Source organism: Castanea sativa, chromosome 6 (genome assembly GCF_040712315.1).
Source record: "Castanea sativa cultivar Marrone di Chiusa Pesio chromosome 6, ASM4071231v1".
Taxonomy (NCBI): domain Eukaryota; kingdom Viridiplantae; phylum Streptophyta; class Magnoliopsida; order Fagales; family Fagaceae; genus Castanea; species Castanea sativa.
Window position 1 is genome coordinate 15628146 of NC_134018.1, and position 19687 is coordinate 15647832.

General features: G+C 33.8%; 2 protein-coding genes across 2 annotated transcripts; both read left to right on the top strand.

Moving 5' to 3' along the window:
* The first annotated feature begins 13249 nt into the window (after nt 1–13249).
* LOC142639524 (uncharacterized) lies at nt 13250–13804 on the top strand. The gene has a single exon (XM_075813685.1). It carries the CDS (start codon nt 13250–13252, stop codon nt 13802–13804), a length of 555 nt encoding a protein of 184 aa, XP_075669800.1.
* A 5141-nt stretch (nt 13805–18945) lies between these two features.
* On the top strand, nt 18946–19581 carry LOC142639525 (uncharacterized). Its single transcript, XM_075813686.1, has one exon. It carries the CDS (start codon nt 18946–18948, stop codon nt 19579–19581), a length of 636 nt encoding a protein of 211 aa, XP_075669801.1.
* The last annotated feature ends 106 nt before the right edge of the window (nt 19582–19687 follow it).

Genomic DNA, 19687 nt, shown 5'->3' on the forward strand with positions numbered 1-19687 from the left:
AGGTATGATCACCAAAGTCTAAATTGTCACCGAGCTTCCAAAATTGAGATTGTCATGTCATTTAAAGAACAAATTTTTGGCTTTCTTTTAGATGAACCCAAATCCTCAATACCTCTGGCAAATGAAAACATTGATGAACATCGAGATCACATCTAATATGGTAGGCCTATCAGCTGCATTTTCTTGGACACAAAGGAGTGCTATGTTTATGTAACTCAAAAGGGCATTCGCAGGAGGAGTATCTCCAAGGATTGGATCCATCAACTCCAACGACCTATTGCTTTTCCACAAATCCCACGCCTGAGGAAAATTTAGCACCAAAATTAAAAGTAAGTGCCATTCATGATGCTCTAAGCATAGTATACATCACAAATAAGAAGAATTACAAACTGACTTAAAGGAGCATTAGAAATGATCTTGGGTAAAATACCGAAAAGTAGCTACAGAAGTTTAGAGGAAACTTAATTTGACACGGGTATATAACCTTTTTTTTTATTTTTAAGAGAGAGTTTCAACTTATGACGTCCGCTCCTGATGATAGCTCTTTATCGTCAGACCAAGGCACCAATAAGTTTTTGGTATAGGCGAGGATTGAACCCCAGATCTCTTATTCAACCGTCATAAATTTTATCAGTTGAGTTAGTTGGAACCCACATTGATATATAGCCTTTAAATCAACTTTACTGACTCAGACTATAATCCTTTGAAAGGTCAAGAAATGGTATAATTCACACACACGGACTCAAATGGTCAAACACAAACACATTCTCTAAGCTACTTAAAAGAAAGAGGGTCCATTACTCACATATCCAATAAGATTGATAGAGTCACTTTGATAGAAACCAGTATTCTTCTTGCCACTCAAGATCTCTAACAATCAGTGTCGGCTTTACAGGGTAAGCAATTGATGTAGTCACCTAAGACCCCAAATAGAAGAAAAAAAAAAGGCCCCAAACTTTAATTTAATTAAGCTCAAATATTAGCCATTACTTAAAATAATTTTTTTATCAAGTAGAAATGTTACATTCACAACATTTTTTACAATATTTTTACAACAAATTCTAAGTAGTAGGTTATTAGAGGCTGTTACTTATTAATAACAACATAAATAATCTCGGTAGTAAGTTTAAATTAGAACTAGTAATAGCTTCAAAATTAGGATTTGTGGTGAAAATATTATGAATGTGGCACATCTAAAAAAAAGAAATATAGAAAAAAAATTCACAATGTTTTTCACAATAATTGAGTTGACAAACTTTTATTAGTTTTTACCTAGGTCCAACACTAATTTTACTCTTTTACTTACCACTTTCAATCTACCATATCAACAGGTGTGAAAGTTTTGTCAATTTTTTGTGTCTACAGACTTTTTTTAAAAAAAAATCTACATTGTTCATGTTAATTAGTAATAATTTTTTCTCTAAAACAAGATAGTAAAATTGAAGTAATATTTTTTTTAAGTCATATATAAATATATTAAAGGCCTCAATTTTAGTTTTCGCCTTAGGCGCATCAAGCTGCCCCTGCTAATAATAATACTCCAAAACTAAAAACGTCAGATTTAATTGAGAAGAGACCTTCCATTGCATATTCCAAGGACATATAGCCATTGTATTTCATTGTTAAACAAACTAGTTAGTAGCTTCATTGTGAACACTTCGTATTTATTACCGATATTTGCTATAGAGCATACATACTTGTGGATTCTACTAACTACATACCCACTATTCGGTTGGTTGCTTGTGACCTATTCCCACAAAAAATTCTTGCCAATCAAAAATCTGATATTTTAGGATTCATGTCTTTATCCAGCAAGATGTTACTAGCCTTCGAATCTCTGTGAATGATTTGTAACCTTGAATACTGATGGAGGTAAAGAAGCCCTTGAACAATCTCTTCAATGATGTGAGTTTGGGTTGCCCAATCTATTATCCCGTGTCTAATTGGATCTGTCTCAATACCACATGTAGATAGTCAGATAGAAGACAGGAAAGAATTGGCGGGCATTATGTGTATGATACCCTAGTTACAACCAGATTTTGAACTATGAACAAGCATAATGTAAGCAGACGACTTTGAAAGTAATTAAGCTTGTGTAAAATTACATACCAGAAAGGAAATAATCTAAGCTTTTATTGGGCAAATATTCATAGATCAAAATCTTTTCATCTCTTTCGATGCAGCAGCCAAGCAGTTTCACAAGATTCTTGTGTTGGAGTTTGGCTATAAGCATTGCCTCATTTTTTAGCTCTTCCCATCCTTGTCCAGATTTTCTCGGAAGTCTTTTTACTGCTACTAATTGTCCATTCAGCAAGGATCCCTGAAAACAATTCTTTTAACTTAGTTTTTGATTAAACCTTAAGAAGAATCCACATCAAACAATTATTATAGCTTAAATCCTAGTGTTGGAGGTATTAGGCTTACAATATAATTAGGCCTCGCCCATGTATACCTAATACCTCTAACACCTAGCATCAGTTTCATGCAAGTATTAGGACTTCAACATTTGTGTTAAAGGTTAATTGTGGAATATTATATATTACTTCAGAATTTCTCTTCTAAGATCAATGTGGTTAGTTATTGAAACGTAGTAAACAGGTCCAAAACCACCCTCTCCAAGCTTATTTGAGGCACTGAAGTAATTAGTAGTAGTAGATACACTAGAAAAACTAAAGAGTGCAAGCTCTATTTCCTTATTTCTACCTTTCCCAGTCCTCTTCTTGTTGATTAGTCATCGTTCTGTAGCCCTGTTGCTAAAATCAAATGATATCAAGTCCTCCCCTGCTTGATCAAGAAGATGGTCCCAATTAGTCCAACCTGTGTGGTCCTGTTTCTCAAATCAAATTGTAACAAGTCCTCCCCAACTTGATCATGAAAATGGTGGTCCTGTTTCTCAAATCAAATTATAACAAGTGCTCCCCTACTTGATCATGAAGATGGTTGGTCTAATCTAATCTAATCCTAAAATGATTCATAAAAGCCATCATCGCTCAACTAATAACTGGGTTCTGTCACATAGTTGCAGAGGAATATATGCATCTAATTTCAAAAGTATTTAATTGTTTTGATGAAATTCTTAAAAGAGTTCTTATGCAAGCAGCGGGAAGTCAATCTTAGTTTTATTTTATTTTTAATTATTTTTTAAGGTTTAGGGGCAATTTGGACTGCAAGCTTTTTATAGAACTAGAGGAATTTTCTCATGAAAGCTCACGAGAAGAAAAGATGGGGTTTCTCTCTAAAAGCTTTGAGTTTGTTCCTCTCTAACCTCACTAAAAATCATGCATAAGTGGGTGCTACATGTAGGGTTAGAATTCTAATCATAATAGGATTTGGATTTCGTTTCTACCATTCTTACTCAAGCGAGCATTAGGGTGGTCAATTAGTGGGCTTTAATGAGCTGCTTGAGCCTGCATGTATTTACTTGCTTGAATGAGCCTTTTTTTTTTTTTCATTTCTTTTTTATAAGATAGAATTTCTACTCTAACCTAATCTAAGTGTATATGTGTGTGAAGCTTCATCCTAGAGACTAAGTGTATATGTGTGTGAAGCTCCCTCCTAGAGACTTGAACCCCAGCCCTTGTCTCCCACACCCCACAAGCATTTATACTTGTGGAGTGACCACCGCACCAAGGATGAGCGGTGGTTTGTTAGAAAGATTGAATGCTCTGTTTATTTCAATAATAATGTTTTCTACAAAATAAATTATTTTTTAATAAATATTTTCTATAAAATTATCTCATTTTCTGATGTTTGGTAGTAATCTTAAATGAATTTAAAAACAATTTTTTAACTTCCTTTATTTAACTTAATGTGAGATAGAATTGTTTTCCAATAAAAAATTTAGTGGAATACAATCTATAAAAATAAGTCATACTTTGTATGTTGACCAAAAATAATTTTCTTTTGACTTATTTTTTCTAATACTATGAAACATTAAAAAACACAAAAAATTACAAATAGAGCATAAGGGATGACTGAAAAAATATGAGAGAATAACAAAGAAAAAATATTATTTTTGTAAGTGTTTTTTAAGAAAGAGGAGATGGTGGAAAATTGGTACGACCAAGTGTTTTATTCTGGGCGTACCAAAAACCAATATCTCCAATTTAAGAGAAAATGAGAGAGAAAACAGAGCTTTATGGCGCTGGAGAATTTTCCCCCCCTTTTCACGTTAGTAGACTTCAGCCACAACCTTTTTTATTTTTTATTTTTTTCCTCTACCTGTTGCTTCTATCCTATTACAATAAACTTTAAGTCTTTAACTTATTATTATTATTATTATATAAAACCGAAACCTAACCGAAACCTCTGAAGCTCCCACAATTTTTCACGTCAGTACAATATTTAAATAAAATAATCATTTTATTTAAGAAAAAAATTATTTTTGCTTAGTCCAAATTCAACAAAGAGGTAAACTCTATCTCTCTAACAAATCTAACTTAAACTCAAACACATCATTTTTTTTTATCACTTTTTTAAATAAAATTATTTTTGTTTAGTCCAAATTTAACAAGGAGTGAAATTTTATCTCTCTAACAAGTCCAATTTAAACTCAAACTCATCATTATCATTTTTTTAAACAAAATTATTTTTGTTTAGTCCAACCTTAATAAGAAGTGAAACTCTATCTTCCTGACAAGTCTAACTTAAACTCAAACTCAAATATTGACTAAAAAAGAAAACTTAAATAAATCCTATATTAAGATTATCCTAAACGTGGCTTAATTTGGATAAATATAAAAATCATCAACTATTGATAAAGTTCAACTTCTTTGGATAATAGAAGAATTCTATTGCAACTTCTTTAAAATGTAATTTTCGTACATAAACCACCAAACTCTTTTTAACACTTTTTTACTAGATAAAAAAGCTTGTAATAATTGAAATTATACTTTTGAATGTAACTTATCTTTCTTTTATATTTCTCTATTTTTTAGTTATATATATTTTTTTTTGTTTCAATAATTTCTAAGCAGTGAATTATCTGATTCTTTAATATTTTTTGGTCTTTTAGAAGTTTTAATATTTGAATTTTTGAGTTATTTTTTTGTAGTATCTGAAATTGTCTGACAAATTTTTTGTAAACCATTGCACGTTCAAGCAATGACTTCTTCATCCAATTGTAACACAAATTGAAACCATATAAGAGCAAATCATGCAATGGTGTAATTTTTTAATCAATTTAAGATTTTATAAAATTATTTTAGTCTACCTCACAAATATGTAAGTTCCCGTGTATAGCACGGGTTAGCAACTAATTATTATTATTATTATTATTATTATTATTATTATTATTATTATTATTATTATTATCAATTTTTTTTGGTCTTATCCAAAATCTAAATGAGCAAACTACCAACGTTTTAACGACAATTCATTTGAGACTTTTTTTCTTTCTTTTTTAATATTTTGTTTTAGCCAATTTAATTAATCACATTTTTTATATATAATAATAAAGAGATATAAATAAGTTAAAATAAATTAATAATTATAGTGTCAATTTCATAATGTGTCCAATTATTTCTCATATACTATATAATTGAGGCATAAATATAAATTCATACAAACTACATTTTTTCATAGTTTAATTATAAACCCATCACTAATTGAATAATTATTACAGTGTCAGCTTGTGTTGATAATTTCTGTCAAGCTTGTGTTGATAATTAATCTTTACTTAAGAGAGGGGAAAAAAAAAGCTCATAAGATTGCATCGTCTATGTCACTAATGTAGACTCCTAATCCAGTAAGAATACATTTTAAAGAAAAAAAAACAAAGCAAAAAATTATGATACCATGTATCAAACGAAAATCACATTCTCTAATTTTAATCATCTTCATTTGGTACCTCATTGGCTCAGAGTTACAATCCCACACACATAAAAAAAAGACCATAAAATCTTATCCCAGAAAAAAAAGAGAAAAAGACCATCAAAATAAAATGTGGGTTTTCTTATCAGGTGCAATGCGGTTAATCTACAATTTTTGATCTTGGAGAGGAAAAACCTTGTGGGCCCAAAATGATTGTGCTAGTACGAATCCCACAAGCCCAATGTAGTGGAACCGAGCAACCCACATCAAAAGTCGATGGCCCAACTTCAGACATGGCCACGGGCAGAGAGCCCAAAGTAGTGACTCTCTTTAAGTCTTAACCTTTTTTTTTTTTTTTTAATTTTTTTTTTTTTTTACCTATCCTGGCTACCTTGAACCAGCCACTCTCACAATCACATTCCCACACGCTCAGAATCAGGTTCTGAACACTAACATGAAATTTTTTTGTGATCAGTTTAAAAAGTATGAATTATTTATTTATTTATTGCTATGACAGATTTTTTTTTTTTTTAATTATAGAAAAGTTGGTTTGCCCTTACAAACTATCATCAATCTTATCTGTTTGTCTCTAATAACATCCATTTGGATTTGTTTTTCATAAATCTAAAAGAAGTAACATTTAAATTTGTTTATTTTCTCCCACCTTTTCTTTTAGTGCTCGGTAAAAATCTTGATATATCTTTACAGGAGCAAAGCTTTTTGTAGTCTTACTCTGAGGTTCTCACAATTTTTCATGTCGGTACAATATTTAAATAAAATTATAATTTTATTTAAATAAAATGATTTTTTTTAGTTCAAACTTAACTAGAAGTGAAACTCTATCTTTTTAATAAGTCCAACTTAAACTCAAACTCATCATTATCATTTTTTTTTAAATAAAATTATTTTTGTTTAATCAAAAAACAAGGAGTGAAACTCTATCTCTCTAACAAGTTCAACTTTTTTTGAAGCCTCAAACTCAAATGTTGATAATCTATATAAATACATGATAGGACTCAAAAAAAAAAAAAAAAAAAAAAAAAAAAAAAAAAGAGAGAAAGAGACTAACGTTAAAAAAATAAAGAGACTCACGTTGATAATCATGGGTTTGATTTTTGGGTTGAAATTTCTATTAATTATTATTTTTTATTTATATGGCAAATAAAACATCTTTATTTTTTTGGAGAAAAATAAAAAATGCAATATATATCTTCCAGCCTAGGGAACAATAAATTTTTATTTGGTATGTTAGACTCACGTTGATAATCATAGGTTTGGTTTTTGGATTGAAATTTCTACTAATTATTTTTTTATTTTGTACATGGCAGATAAAGTATCTCTATTTTTTTGGAGAAAAATCAAAGATCCAACCTATGTCTTCTAGCCTAGGGAACGATACATTTTGATTTGGTATGTTATATATAAATTTGTTGAATTTGGTTTGGTTCTAAAGTAGAATTTGAGAATTCTATAAATTTTGAAGTTTTAAGTCTTGAGGTTTTTGGTATTTGCTTCTCAGTAAGTTGATCTCAATTCTTCACCTTAAATAGTTTTTATTTAGGCTCATGTGATTTTTTGTTTTCTTATTAAAAGCTATATTTTTGGTTGATTAATTATTTGTTTGGATTAATTCCAATTAGTTTTTTTTTTCAGAATGTCTATTTACTCATTGTTGAATTTTTTTTTATCAAAGTCAATAAAAGTTGGGTTTACATACTGTAGTGCGCCAAGTAGTTTTACCAAATTGCAGAAATTCTTTTAGATTTTTTAAAAAATAAATATAATTTTTTTTGTTCTTATCTTCTTTTCCTATAACTTCTAAGTTGATAAAAATATTAATTTAATTACAATCCAAACTCTTCAGCTAATCCATTTTTTATTTAAATTATATTATCACATGTGAAAAAAAAAAAAACATAGTACATGTAAAATTAAGAATAAAAAATCTGCAACAATCTTCATCTAAAATTTTATATTTATTTAAATTATATTACTACGTGAAAAAAAAAAGCATAGTACACAAAAAAAAAAAAACCGTATTCAATCTATATGACATTTTTTTTTTTATAGATAATTACTTCTAATTTTTTTTTCATTCAATCTATATGACATTTTTTTTTTGGATAAACATACATCCTAAATTAATTCTTCTTCTCTTATAATTCCTAAAATGATTAGAAATCTAATTACAATCCAAACTCTTCATCTAATCCTTTTTTTATTTAAATTATATTATCACGTGAAAAAAAAAACATAGTACACGTAAAAATAAGAATAAAAAATCTGCAACAACCTTCATCTAATTCTTTGTTTTTATTTAAATTGTATTACTAAGTGCAAAAAAAAAAAAACATAGTACACGAATAAAAAAAAAGCCAACGTATTCAACTACATATTCAACGTATTCAATCTATATGACATTTTTGTTTTTTTTTTAGATAATTACTTCTAATTTTTTTCATTCAATCTATATGACATTTGTTTTGTTGATAAACATACATCCTAAATTAATTCTTCTTCTCTTATAATTCCTAGAATGATTAGAAATCTAATTTCCTCACAATTGAAAATTCTCTCTCTCTCTCTCTCTCTCTCTCTCTCTCTCTCTCTCTCTCTCTCTATATATATATATATATATATATATATATATATATATATATTATTTTTCGTGTATTCTTATATATTTTTAGGCCTAACTTCTTCTTCTTCTTCTTTTCTCTCCCCGTTATCAATAATTCTCATTCTCTTAAAATTTTTATGTTGTTTAGAAATCTAACTCTCCTTTGTTTTTTTTTTTTTTCTTATTACTTAGGCAATTTGATGTTTTTGAAATCCATAGTAGAAGTCCTGATCAAACCTATCATCCAAACTATTATAGGTATGTATTTCTCTACTTTGATTTTGTGTGTGTGTGTGTGTGTGTGTGTGTGTTTTTTTTTTTTTTAAAGTTTTGCTTATGAGTTATAAATGCAATTTTAAATCCATGAAATCCATTATATAAACCTCTATAAATATATATGCTTTATCTATTAATTATTTAAGAATTATCAAATTTTGTATTCTTTCCTACAACAAGGGTTCCATTTGTATTTGTGTTATGTTTATGTAAGGACACAATTTGAGCCCGAACTTACGGATGGGAGGGGATGGGCCTGAAAAGCCTTTTACAATAAAATTTGTAGAGAGTGGGCTTCAAATCTAGGTTCTAATGATGTTAGATAACAAAAATAATGGATTTTGATCACAATGATACAGGACAAGGAACTGTTTACAAGAAAGAATCCTCTCCTCGGACACCAGCCGATGATGATTTCTATTATTTTTACTCAAGATAGGATACAATTATGGATAGTGAGGTATACAATGTTTTTCCTCTGTTTCTTTCGCCCTCTTTTGCTAAAAGTCCCTTCTTTCTTTTTATATCCCCTCCTTCTTCTCCTCTTCATCCTTCACGTCAGGTTTAGATTTCTGGTTTTAGATACTTGTCCAACCCACCTTCCTAAAGTCTTTGGAGACAAGAGCCAAGTTAAACTTTGATGTTCAGGTCTCGATTCCCCATTAATGCGGCCAGAATAGCAGTTGCAGAGCATTCAATGTGGGGGCGGTGGTAATAGCTTTATCTTAGATATTCCACCGTCTTTCTTCTTATCCTCCACATTTACCATGTTTATCCTTACCTATAGGGTTTTCTAGAACATGGCTTGTGGATGTTAACCAGCCATTCTCCTATCTCGGCTATGTATAGCCGAGGACATAATCTTTCTCGGACTCACTCTTGGACATACTTGCTTCAGACATTATCTATTTTTTATTTAGTATTGCTTTAAGAGTTAACATTCATACATCCTCGGAACATTCAGTATCTTCGGATTGGGCTTTTAACCCAAAGAATACTTTTGGGCCACCCCACACATATTCCCGGGCCCAATGACCCTATAGTTTATATGTGCATTATTATAATAAATTAATTTTCTTGAGTAGTAGAATTTTTATTATTTAGAAGAAGAATAATTGAACAAAATCATGATGTTTTAAAGATTTAGATTTCGGCTTCAAACCTCAACAAATTAGACTAACATTAACTCCACAAATTACCACCGCACACCCTTGGTACGTTGGTCACTCTACAAGTATAAGTGCTTGTGGGGTGTGGGGGGCAAGGGTCGGGGTTCAAGTCTCCAGGAGGGAGCTTCACACACATATACACTTAGATTAAGCTAGAGTAGAAATTCTATCTTGTATCAAAAAAAAAAAAAAAATCCACAAATTAGACTAACATTACATTTTTGTTCTCATTAAATTTGGTTAGACATTATTTTTTTCAATCATTAAATTTCTATTATTATGATTTTTTAGACAAATATATTATTTTATTTATCTTCATCAATCGTGCTTAGAAACTTGAAAAGGTTCAAGTTTACGAATTCACTTTTTATTTCCCTTGAATTAAGAGAGTTTGAGTTTAATTTTGTATTGGTTTTACTTTTTAATGACACTCTTATGAAGATAGTTTTCTTGAGATTAAACTCTATTAGCTAAAATTTAACAGTATAAAATTCTATTTCCATTAGTATTCAATTTCAACTAAATCCAGTAAGTTTACAACTTTTAAACTATTATTACTACATTAATTTTTGGATAGATACAAATGCTTAATTGTTGATATCAACTTTTTTTCCTCTTCATCACTATATGAATTATCTACAATTTTTATTTTGTCAATATACGTTTTTCTGTCATCAATTTTAATTTAAGTGTTAATTTATCTACTTTTAAAATTTTCAGTCCACACACTTGAAAAAGTTTAAGTTTTACAAATTTTTTTTTTTTTTTTCGTGAGTTAAGAGTTTTAGTTTAGTATTTATTTTACTTTTTAATGACACTCTTATGAAGAGTTTGTTTGTCAATTTGATTATAAAGCATGTGAAGATCTCATATATAATCATCTCAAGCAACTTATTATTTCTTTATTTACATTATGCATTAGGAAAACTAAAATAATGCTCATAAGCCTCAAATTCCATGTTTTATCTCCTCAAAATGACCATTCCTTTTAAAAATTTTCCTTCCAAAATTAAAGTCTTTTGGCAATAGGTTATACTACTAAATGCATAAAGATAACTAATTGTCATTAATTATTAATATAGTGACAATAGATAGTTAATGTAGATCAAACTCTTTTACCAATAATTTACTATGAATAACAATCTATTTTCTAAACTATAAGAAATTAAAAATTCTACTTCATCTAAAATTCTATTAGCAAAAGTTTCAAGTATATAATTTAAAATAAATTTAATCTTTATTTTGATTATATATCATTATTTTATGTTTTAATATGTAAAATTTATATATTACACACTGTGCTCATAAAAGTGACTCAAATGTATGTATTAATTATATGTCGTAACATTAATATATTTTATAATGTGACTAACTAATTATTAATATAGTTTTGAATCTTTTAATTTATCTACTTAAAAAATATCTTTTTAAGTAAATCGTGCAACGCACGGGCCTTTAACTAGTATATATATATAAAAGCAGAGACCTCATGTGAGAAAGTATGAGATTCTGCCAAGTAGCACATTGTATAACATTTTTTTTTTTTCAATTTAGGCTTCCACCTCATCTAAATTTAGCAATTATGTCAAACTATTAAGTAATGACAAATGCATTTATTTCAATGGATTAATGAAAATCATAAAATTGGAAGAATTTGTATAAAAATTATAAGATTCAAAGAATTTGTATAAATTTATAACTTTATATGCTTTGAATAGATACAGATGGATCTAAAAAGTCATGGGAAATATAAGAATTAAGAAAACTTTCCAATTTTCTACATAAGACTAACTTCAATGTAGAATTTCAAGAGTCGGATTCAATGAATTGGGTAAATATTATTTGTCTCCACATTGATCTAATATAAATCCCCATTTCCATTAGACTTAAAAATTAAACTTCCTCTATCATCTTTGCTAAAAAAAAAAAAACTTCCATAATTTTTCTCACAATATCTTTGTTTTTCTTTCTGAGAGGTATGTTAACTTTCAAAATAGTATGTTTGTCTTAAATATTTTGTTTAGATTTTATATATATGTTTTTACTTATGTAGCATTGTAATTTATTTAGGCTTATCTTTTCATTTTATGTGCCAATTTATATTTTTGGTTTTTCGTATGATGCATATACTTGGTAAGGATAGTTTTTGGCTGCTCTCAGTTCAATTAAAATTTAGAAGCTAAATTGTGATATTATTGCATCACTATAGCATTTTTTTTTTGGTTGTATCATGAAATTTTAGAAGTTTTTATAGCTAATTTGATATATAAAACATAAATTATACCAGAAAGACACCTAGGAACCAACAAGTTTGTAGGTGACAATGTGAAATGTGATCTAGTGACATTTCTTGATTGCATAAATTAGAGAAATTTTCCCTCCAATGTATTTAGTTTGAATTTAGTTTTAGTAGAAAATTTTCATAGATTAAGTGTGACTAACAATAATAGTATTCATGAAATCAATGAGTCATAAATAATTTCTTACAAGATTTATCAAAATGTACTGTGCATCGCACGGAATATCGGCTAGTTAAACTAATTGTGTGATAAAAAGTTGAAAGCAGTAGAATTGTAGCCAAACTAATTAAAGCTAATTCTGTCTTCTTTCTTGCTTTCAAGGCCTATTTATGGATGATATATAGGTCCGGCTATATTGTTGGTTTAGAATCTATAAAGGAGGACCGGATTAGGGGTCACATTAGAGCTGAGATTGAACGCATTAGGCCAGTAATGATTCAAAGCTTGTGTTTGTAGATTGACCGGAATTTTTTTTTTTTTTAAAAAAAGTCGTTTTTATTTAAATAATAATAATAATAATAATAATAATAATAATAATAATAATAATTATTATTATTATTATTATTATTATTATTATTTCATTTTCAAATAATAATATAATATTTCAAAAAATACAAAAAACTAGCCTCTAAGCACACGTGAGCGCGTGTTTAGAAGTTCTTTTATTTTTTGGGTGAGAGTTAGTTTAGAACATTTATTATAATTTGGAATTACTATATTTTCTAATCACAAAAAAAAAACTTAGAGGTGTGATGAGTATTATGTGTAGTGAAATAATTTTTTATCACATTACTAGTTTTTTTGTGATTGAAAAATGTAGTAATCTCAAATTATAATAAATGCTCTAAATTAACTCTAACCAATAAAATAGAAAAGCCTTTGAGCACACATCAGACGCTAGTAATAATAGAATAGCCTCTGTAGGTTCTCAGTGAGGTGGGAGGGTTTTCCTCTCTACTCCCTGTAGCATAGTTGTCCCTTCTTGTGAGGGTAGTGCCATTCCCTCTAGTAATCTATATTACTAGGAGGGCTTATTGTTTGTGGAGTGTAGTGGGAGACATCTCTGGAGAGTTATGGAGGAGCTTGCTATGAGATGGAAGAAATTGTCTCTGTCTGAAGCAGAAGGCAAGAAGTGTGATCTTTCAAAGGACAAGCAGTCACAAGAGCATGTCCTTGCCGCAAAGTTTTTTACTCGGAGAATGGTCAACGTTGAGGCAGTAGCTAGAACGTTTAGACTGATATGGCGGACAAAACGAAATTTTAAGGTTAGCATGGCAAGTGAAAACATCTTGCTAATCACATTTGAGTTGGAGATTGATGTGGAAAAAGTTCTTCAAGGTGAACCATGGGTGTTTGATAGACACTTAGTGGTGCTACAACAGTACGATGGCTCCCTCCCAGTTCAAGAACTCAGCTTTGATAGGACGTCATTCTGGGTTCAAATACACAATCTACCCTTCACTTTGTTGACGGTGGAGGCCGCGATTAGTCTTGGAGAAACGTTGGGGGTTGTCTCAAAACCAAGGGACACTTCAAAGATGAAGGGAGGGAATTTCATGAGAGTCCGGGTTGCCGTGGATGTGTTGAAACCACTTTGCAGAGACAGAGTGATCACATGGGATGGATGAGAAGGGTGGGTTGCGTTCTATGAAGCACGGGTGCGGCGTTTGGGCCGCCGCACCCGCGTCGGACGCGGCTGGATGCGGCGACGCGCAGGCGACGCCGCTGCCTGCGCGTCCGGCAATAAAAAATCATTTTTTTCGGCGCGATTCGCGCCGATACGGCGCCGATTCGGGCCGACGCGCGCGAAACCGGGCCGATTCGCGCCTATTCGACCCGAATCGGTTTGTATCGGGTGAAATCGGTCCGGCCGAAATCGGCCGATACCGGCGAAATCGGCCGAAATCTGCCGGTACCGGCCGAAATTCAAAAAAAAAAAAACAAAAACAACAACAACAGGTGCGTATGGCTGGAAAAAAAAAAAAAAAAAAAAGGTGCAAATGCACCGTTTGGAAAAAAACCAAGACCCAACCCTCTCCCTCTTCATTTTTCTTGAGCCTCTCTACCTTCACTCTTCAGCTAGGCTCTCTCCTATTCTCTGTATTCTAGTTATTATTTACCATTACTCTTAAATTTGGTATATATTTATATAATGTGAAAAAAGTATGTTTAGCAATATATTAAAGATATAAATAAAAATATTTTTAATAATTTTTTAATCGCCGCACCCCGCCGCACCCGCACCCTACTTTTTCAAAAATTGCCGAGTCCCGCACCCGCTCCCGCACCCGCACCCGAATCCTGAAACGCACCCGTGCTTCATAGGTTGCGTTCATGTACGAGCGCCTGCCAAAGATATGCTATTGGTGTGGCCACCTCTCGCACGACAATAAGGATTGCATTGTATGGCTTAGCAGCAAAGGCGAACTGTCTGGAGCGGAGCAGCAGTTCGGGCCTTGGCTCAGAGCGGCGCAGTTTAATCCGGCGAGGAAAACTCGAGTTGAAGTACAAGGCTACGACGACATGGGCACCCATCGGACTACTCCAGGTCCGGAAGAAAATCGTCAGATGCATCAAGGAAAAACAAACACTGCTTCAATGTCGTCTGGACTAGTTCCTATTGTTTCTGGTGTAACACATATGGGAGTTTCAATCATGACGGCACCGATGATGGTAGGGAACAGCGGCGATACAAGGAAGCATGATGAGCACGTGCTTGGCAGAAACACAGCTGGCCCACAAGAGTAGATCCTGGATTTTGAGGCAATGATTAAGGATATTGATGATGCAATCAATATGGAGTCCGTTTTTTCGATTTCAAACACTCACAATCTGGATTCTTCGCAGCTTTTGGCTGGCAATGATCAGCACGTTGGGATTAACGGAGATACAACCGAAGATTTGGGAATTAAAGATGGTAACTTGGAAAAGGTGGAATCAGATTTGACTTCCCATTTAACTAAGTTTGGATCCTACCGATGTGAAATTTGAAATGGACTGGGCTGAAAAACACATGGAAGGGAAACAAAGTAAGAGTGGGCCCAAAATGGGTGGTGGAAAAAGTAAAAGTAAATTAAAAACTTCAAATGGGTCGGTAGAAGAAGTTGAGGGAATTTGCAAGGAGACAAACAAGTGCCCAACAAGGAGAGTTTGGACTCGGCTATGCACTGGACTCTCTAATTATGATGGGATGGACTATAGAGAAGTGGGAAAGGACCCAAAAAGAAAACAGGACAACGTTATAACTAGCCTATCTGAAGTTATGTGCATGGAAAAAAGCAAAAGGGTGGAGGACGAAACTAAAGGGCTAAGTATACAAATGTCAACACAACTAGGATCGGCGGAGGTTGTTGAGCAACTTTGCCGGGTCCAATGAGTCTCATCAGCTGGAATTGCCGGGGGCTTGGGAACCTCCGGTCAGTTAAAGTCTTGGAAAAGGTAATCAGTAGAGAAGATCTCATTATCGTCTTCCTTATGGAGACAAAGTCTAACAGAGAGGGGATGGAAGTAGTTAAGGAGAAGTGTAATATGAAACATGATTTGATAGTGCCAAGTGAAGGAAAGAGTGGTGGACTGGCTTTGCTATGGAAGGAAGGGATCATTGTGGAAGTTCAGACGTATTCTCAGTCTCATATTGATGCATTTATTGATGGGGGGGGCAGATATAGGGTGGTGGCATTTTACAGGTTCTATGGTAACCTGGACATAACAAAAAGGCCCGAGTCTTGGGCAAAGTTACAACACTTAAAAAGAAGTTCAAATTTACCGTGGCTAACGATTGGTGATTTTAATGAAATTACAGGTGCATCGGAGAAGGAGGGGGGAAGTGACAGACCGAGATAGCAGATGAAGAGTTTCATTGAAACCATCAACTATTGTGGGCTACGGGATTTGGGTTTCTTTGGTCCAAAATTCACGTGGTTGTATCAGCGTGCAGATGGTGTGCAGATTAAGGAACGGCTGGACAAAGCAATGGAAACTCCGGAGTGGCTCAACATTTTCCCTGAGGTGAAAGTTTTCCATCTTACCTCCTCGGTTTTGGACCACTCGCCTTTAGCCCTTTGTATGGTGCCAAACCAGAGAAGGAAGAAGACCAAGAAAATGTTCAAATTTGAAGTAATGTGGTTGAGGGATCAAAGCTGTGAAGTGGTGGTCCAAGAGGCTTGAGAGGAAGGAAAGTTAACAAGCTCGGGAAGTACATGGGTGAATTGCATAGAGAGGTGTCGAAGCCGCTTGGAAGCATGGAACAAAACGGTGTTCGGGCATGTGGGGAAGAGGGTAGCTGATTTGCAAAGATGGCTTGAATGGCTTGAACTCCAACCCACTTCTCTTGAGATAAACAACGACCTAAAGAGAACCCGTAGTGAACTTAACTGCTGGCTTGATAAAGAGGATGACATGTGGCGCCAAAGATCCAGACTCAATTGGCTCCAATCCAGGGATAGAAACACAAGGTTTTTCCACGCAAAAGCTTCTGCAAGGCAAAAGAAAAACTTCATTGAAGGCATTTTAGATGCAAATGAAGTATGGCAGGAGGAAGATAATAAGGTAGCGGAGGTGTTGGTAGCTTATTATGAGGAGATGTTTACTTCGTGTCAACCAACAGATTTTTCTGACCTACTCTAAGCAGTCCAGCCAAAGGTGACTTCTACAATGAACCAATGGTTGAACAGAGACTTCACAGAGACAAAGGTCAGAATGGCGTTAAAGCAGATGTACCCACTGAAAGCACTGGGACCGGATGATATGCCTCCTCTTTTTTTTTCCAGAAGTTTTGGAATGTATATGGTGAGGTGGTCACAACAACGGTTTTGAATTTTCATAACCATGGTGTTTCTCCCCCTGATTTCAACAAAACTCACATTGTTCTAATCTCAAAAGTTAAAACACCCAAGATGGTAACGGAGTATAGACCTATTAGTTTATGTAATGTAGTGTACAAAATTGCATCCAAGTCAATAGCTAATAGGCTCAAGAAAATCTTACCATCCATTATAAGTGATACTCAGAGTGCCTTTATGCATGGTAGACTTATTACTGATAATGTATTCATTGCTTTTGAAACCATGCACCATATTAGTCAGAAAAAAGGGGGTTAGGTTGGGGAAATGGTTTTGAAGTTAGACATGAGTAAGGCGTATGATAGGGTAGAATGGGGGTGTTTGAATAAAATTATGGAAAAATTGGGGTTTGATGAGAAATGGAGGAGTCTTATTATGTAGTGTGTCTCTGCTCTACTGTCATATACTCTATAAAGATTAATGGTGTTTTGAGGGGTAATATTGTTCCATCTAGGGGTCTCCGTCAAGGGGATCCTTTATCACCTTACCTTTTTCTCTTATGTGCAGAGGGCCTCTCATCTACGATAAAAGCCTCGGTGGTCAGTGGGCAATTATCTCACATTTTCTTTGCAGATAATAGTTTGATTTTCTGCAAGGCTTCCTTGGAAGAATGTGATGCCCTCCAACAAATTTTGAAAGTATATGAACAAGCTTCGGGCCAGCAGTTAAATCAGGCAAAAAGGTCTCTATTTTCAAGTAGGAACACCCCCCATGAAATCAAAGAGGAGATAAAACAAAGGTTTGGAGCTCAGATAATAAAGCAGCATGAGAAAAACTTAGGTTTGCCATCATTGGTGGGGAAGAATAAAAGAAGCACGTTCAATGAGATTAAGGAAAAGTTTCGTAAAAAGCTAGCAAGTTGGAAGGAAAAGATGTTGTCCAAAGCTGGTAAAGAGGTGCTAATCAAGGCGGTGGCCCAAGCCATACCAACATACACTATGAGTTGCTTTAAATTACTGGATGCTTTATGCGAGGAACTGACAAACATGATCAGAAATTTCTAGTGGAGACAGAAGGAAAAGGAGAAGAAAATAGCTTGGTTAAGTTGGGAGAAAATGTGTGAGCTAGAACATAATGGTGGTATGAGTTTCAAAAATCTTTAACAATTTAACTTTGCGCTCCTAGCTAAACAATGGTGGAGGCTTCAAACAAACCATAACTCTTTGCTGCACCGGGTGCTCAAGGCAAAATACTTCCCGAAGTGTGATTTCATTGAGGCTTCTCTAGGAAATAACCCTTGTTTCTCCTGGCACAGTACAATGGCTGCTCAAAAATTGGTGAGGGAGGGTATGAGGTGGAGAGTGGGGAATGGGAGTGATATTCGTATTTGGGGGGACAAATGGCTTCCATCAGCATCCACCTTCAAAGTGGCTTCGCCTAGGCTGTTTCTGCACCAAGACACAAGAGTCAGTGAGCTGATTGACAATGCCACGGTAAGCTGGAAGTCTAGCATTTTGGATGTTCTTTTCCTTCCCCACGAAGCTGAGATGATCAAGGGAATACCATTAAGCTCTCACCGTCTCGCTGATAGGATGATATGGGTAGAAGCTTCTAATGGTAAGGTCAGCGTCAAGAGTGCCTATAAATTAGCTATGAGACTCTCGGAGGGTGGTGAACAGGCTGCCAGTTCGGAGCGCAGCCAAATGAGATTGTTTTGGAATAAGCTATGGGTCCTACCCCTACCTCACAAAGTACGCCACTTTGCATGGAGGGCATGTAGAGATAGTCTTCCCACGAAGGTAAATCTCATGCGTCGTAGAGTGGTAGAAGATCACGTCTGTGATGAGTGTAGAAGGGATATTGAGACAACGGGTCATGCACTGTGGTCTTGTCCGAGTGCTAGAGAAGTGTGATCGCGTTCAAAAATTGCTATCCCACTGAGATATGAGAGAGTGGAGTCCTTCTTTGATCTGCTATGGGGTGTGATGATGGTGGAAAGGACTGATATTGACGTAGTGGCAAAGGTGGTATGCACGGCATGGGCCATATGGCACAATCGGAATACAACAAGGCATGGAGGCAAGCGGCGGCATGGCAAGGAGTTGGTCAGTTGGGTAACACAGTATACTGAGGAATTTAAGGCAGCCAATGTTTGCATGGAAAGCACAACACCTGTGGTCGAAGTCAAGGGCACGTGGATCCCAACTCCTGGCAATGTTTTCAAGGTAAATGTAGACGCAGCTATTTGTAGAAGCCAAAAAACAATAGGAGTAGGAGTGATTATAAGAGATGATATGGGCTGGCTCGAAGCTGCAATGAGTAAGAAAATTTATGCATCGCTGGGTGTCCTGGAGGCAGAGGCCTTAGTGCATGAACTGGGCTTGATATTCGCAAAAGATATAGGAGTCCATAACTTAATCTTGGAGGGTGACTCGCTTATCATCCACAAGGCCTTATGTGAGACCACAGACCCACCATCCTCTATGGCTACTATTATACAAGGTGTGCAAGAGCTGAGTAAAGAGTTTCGTGGGATAGAGTTTTCCCACGTTAGGAGACAGGGTAATAGTCCATTCCATCTCTTAGCTAAACACGCTTTGGGTGTTGTTGATTATATGACTTAAATAGAGGAGAATCCTTGTCTTTTAGAGCAAACTCTAGCCCATGATGTAATAAGTTTTTCTAGCTCTTAATAAAATTTTCAGTATTTCGTATAAAAAATAATATTAA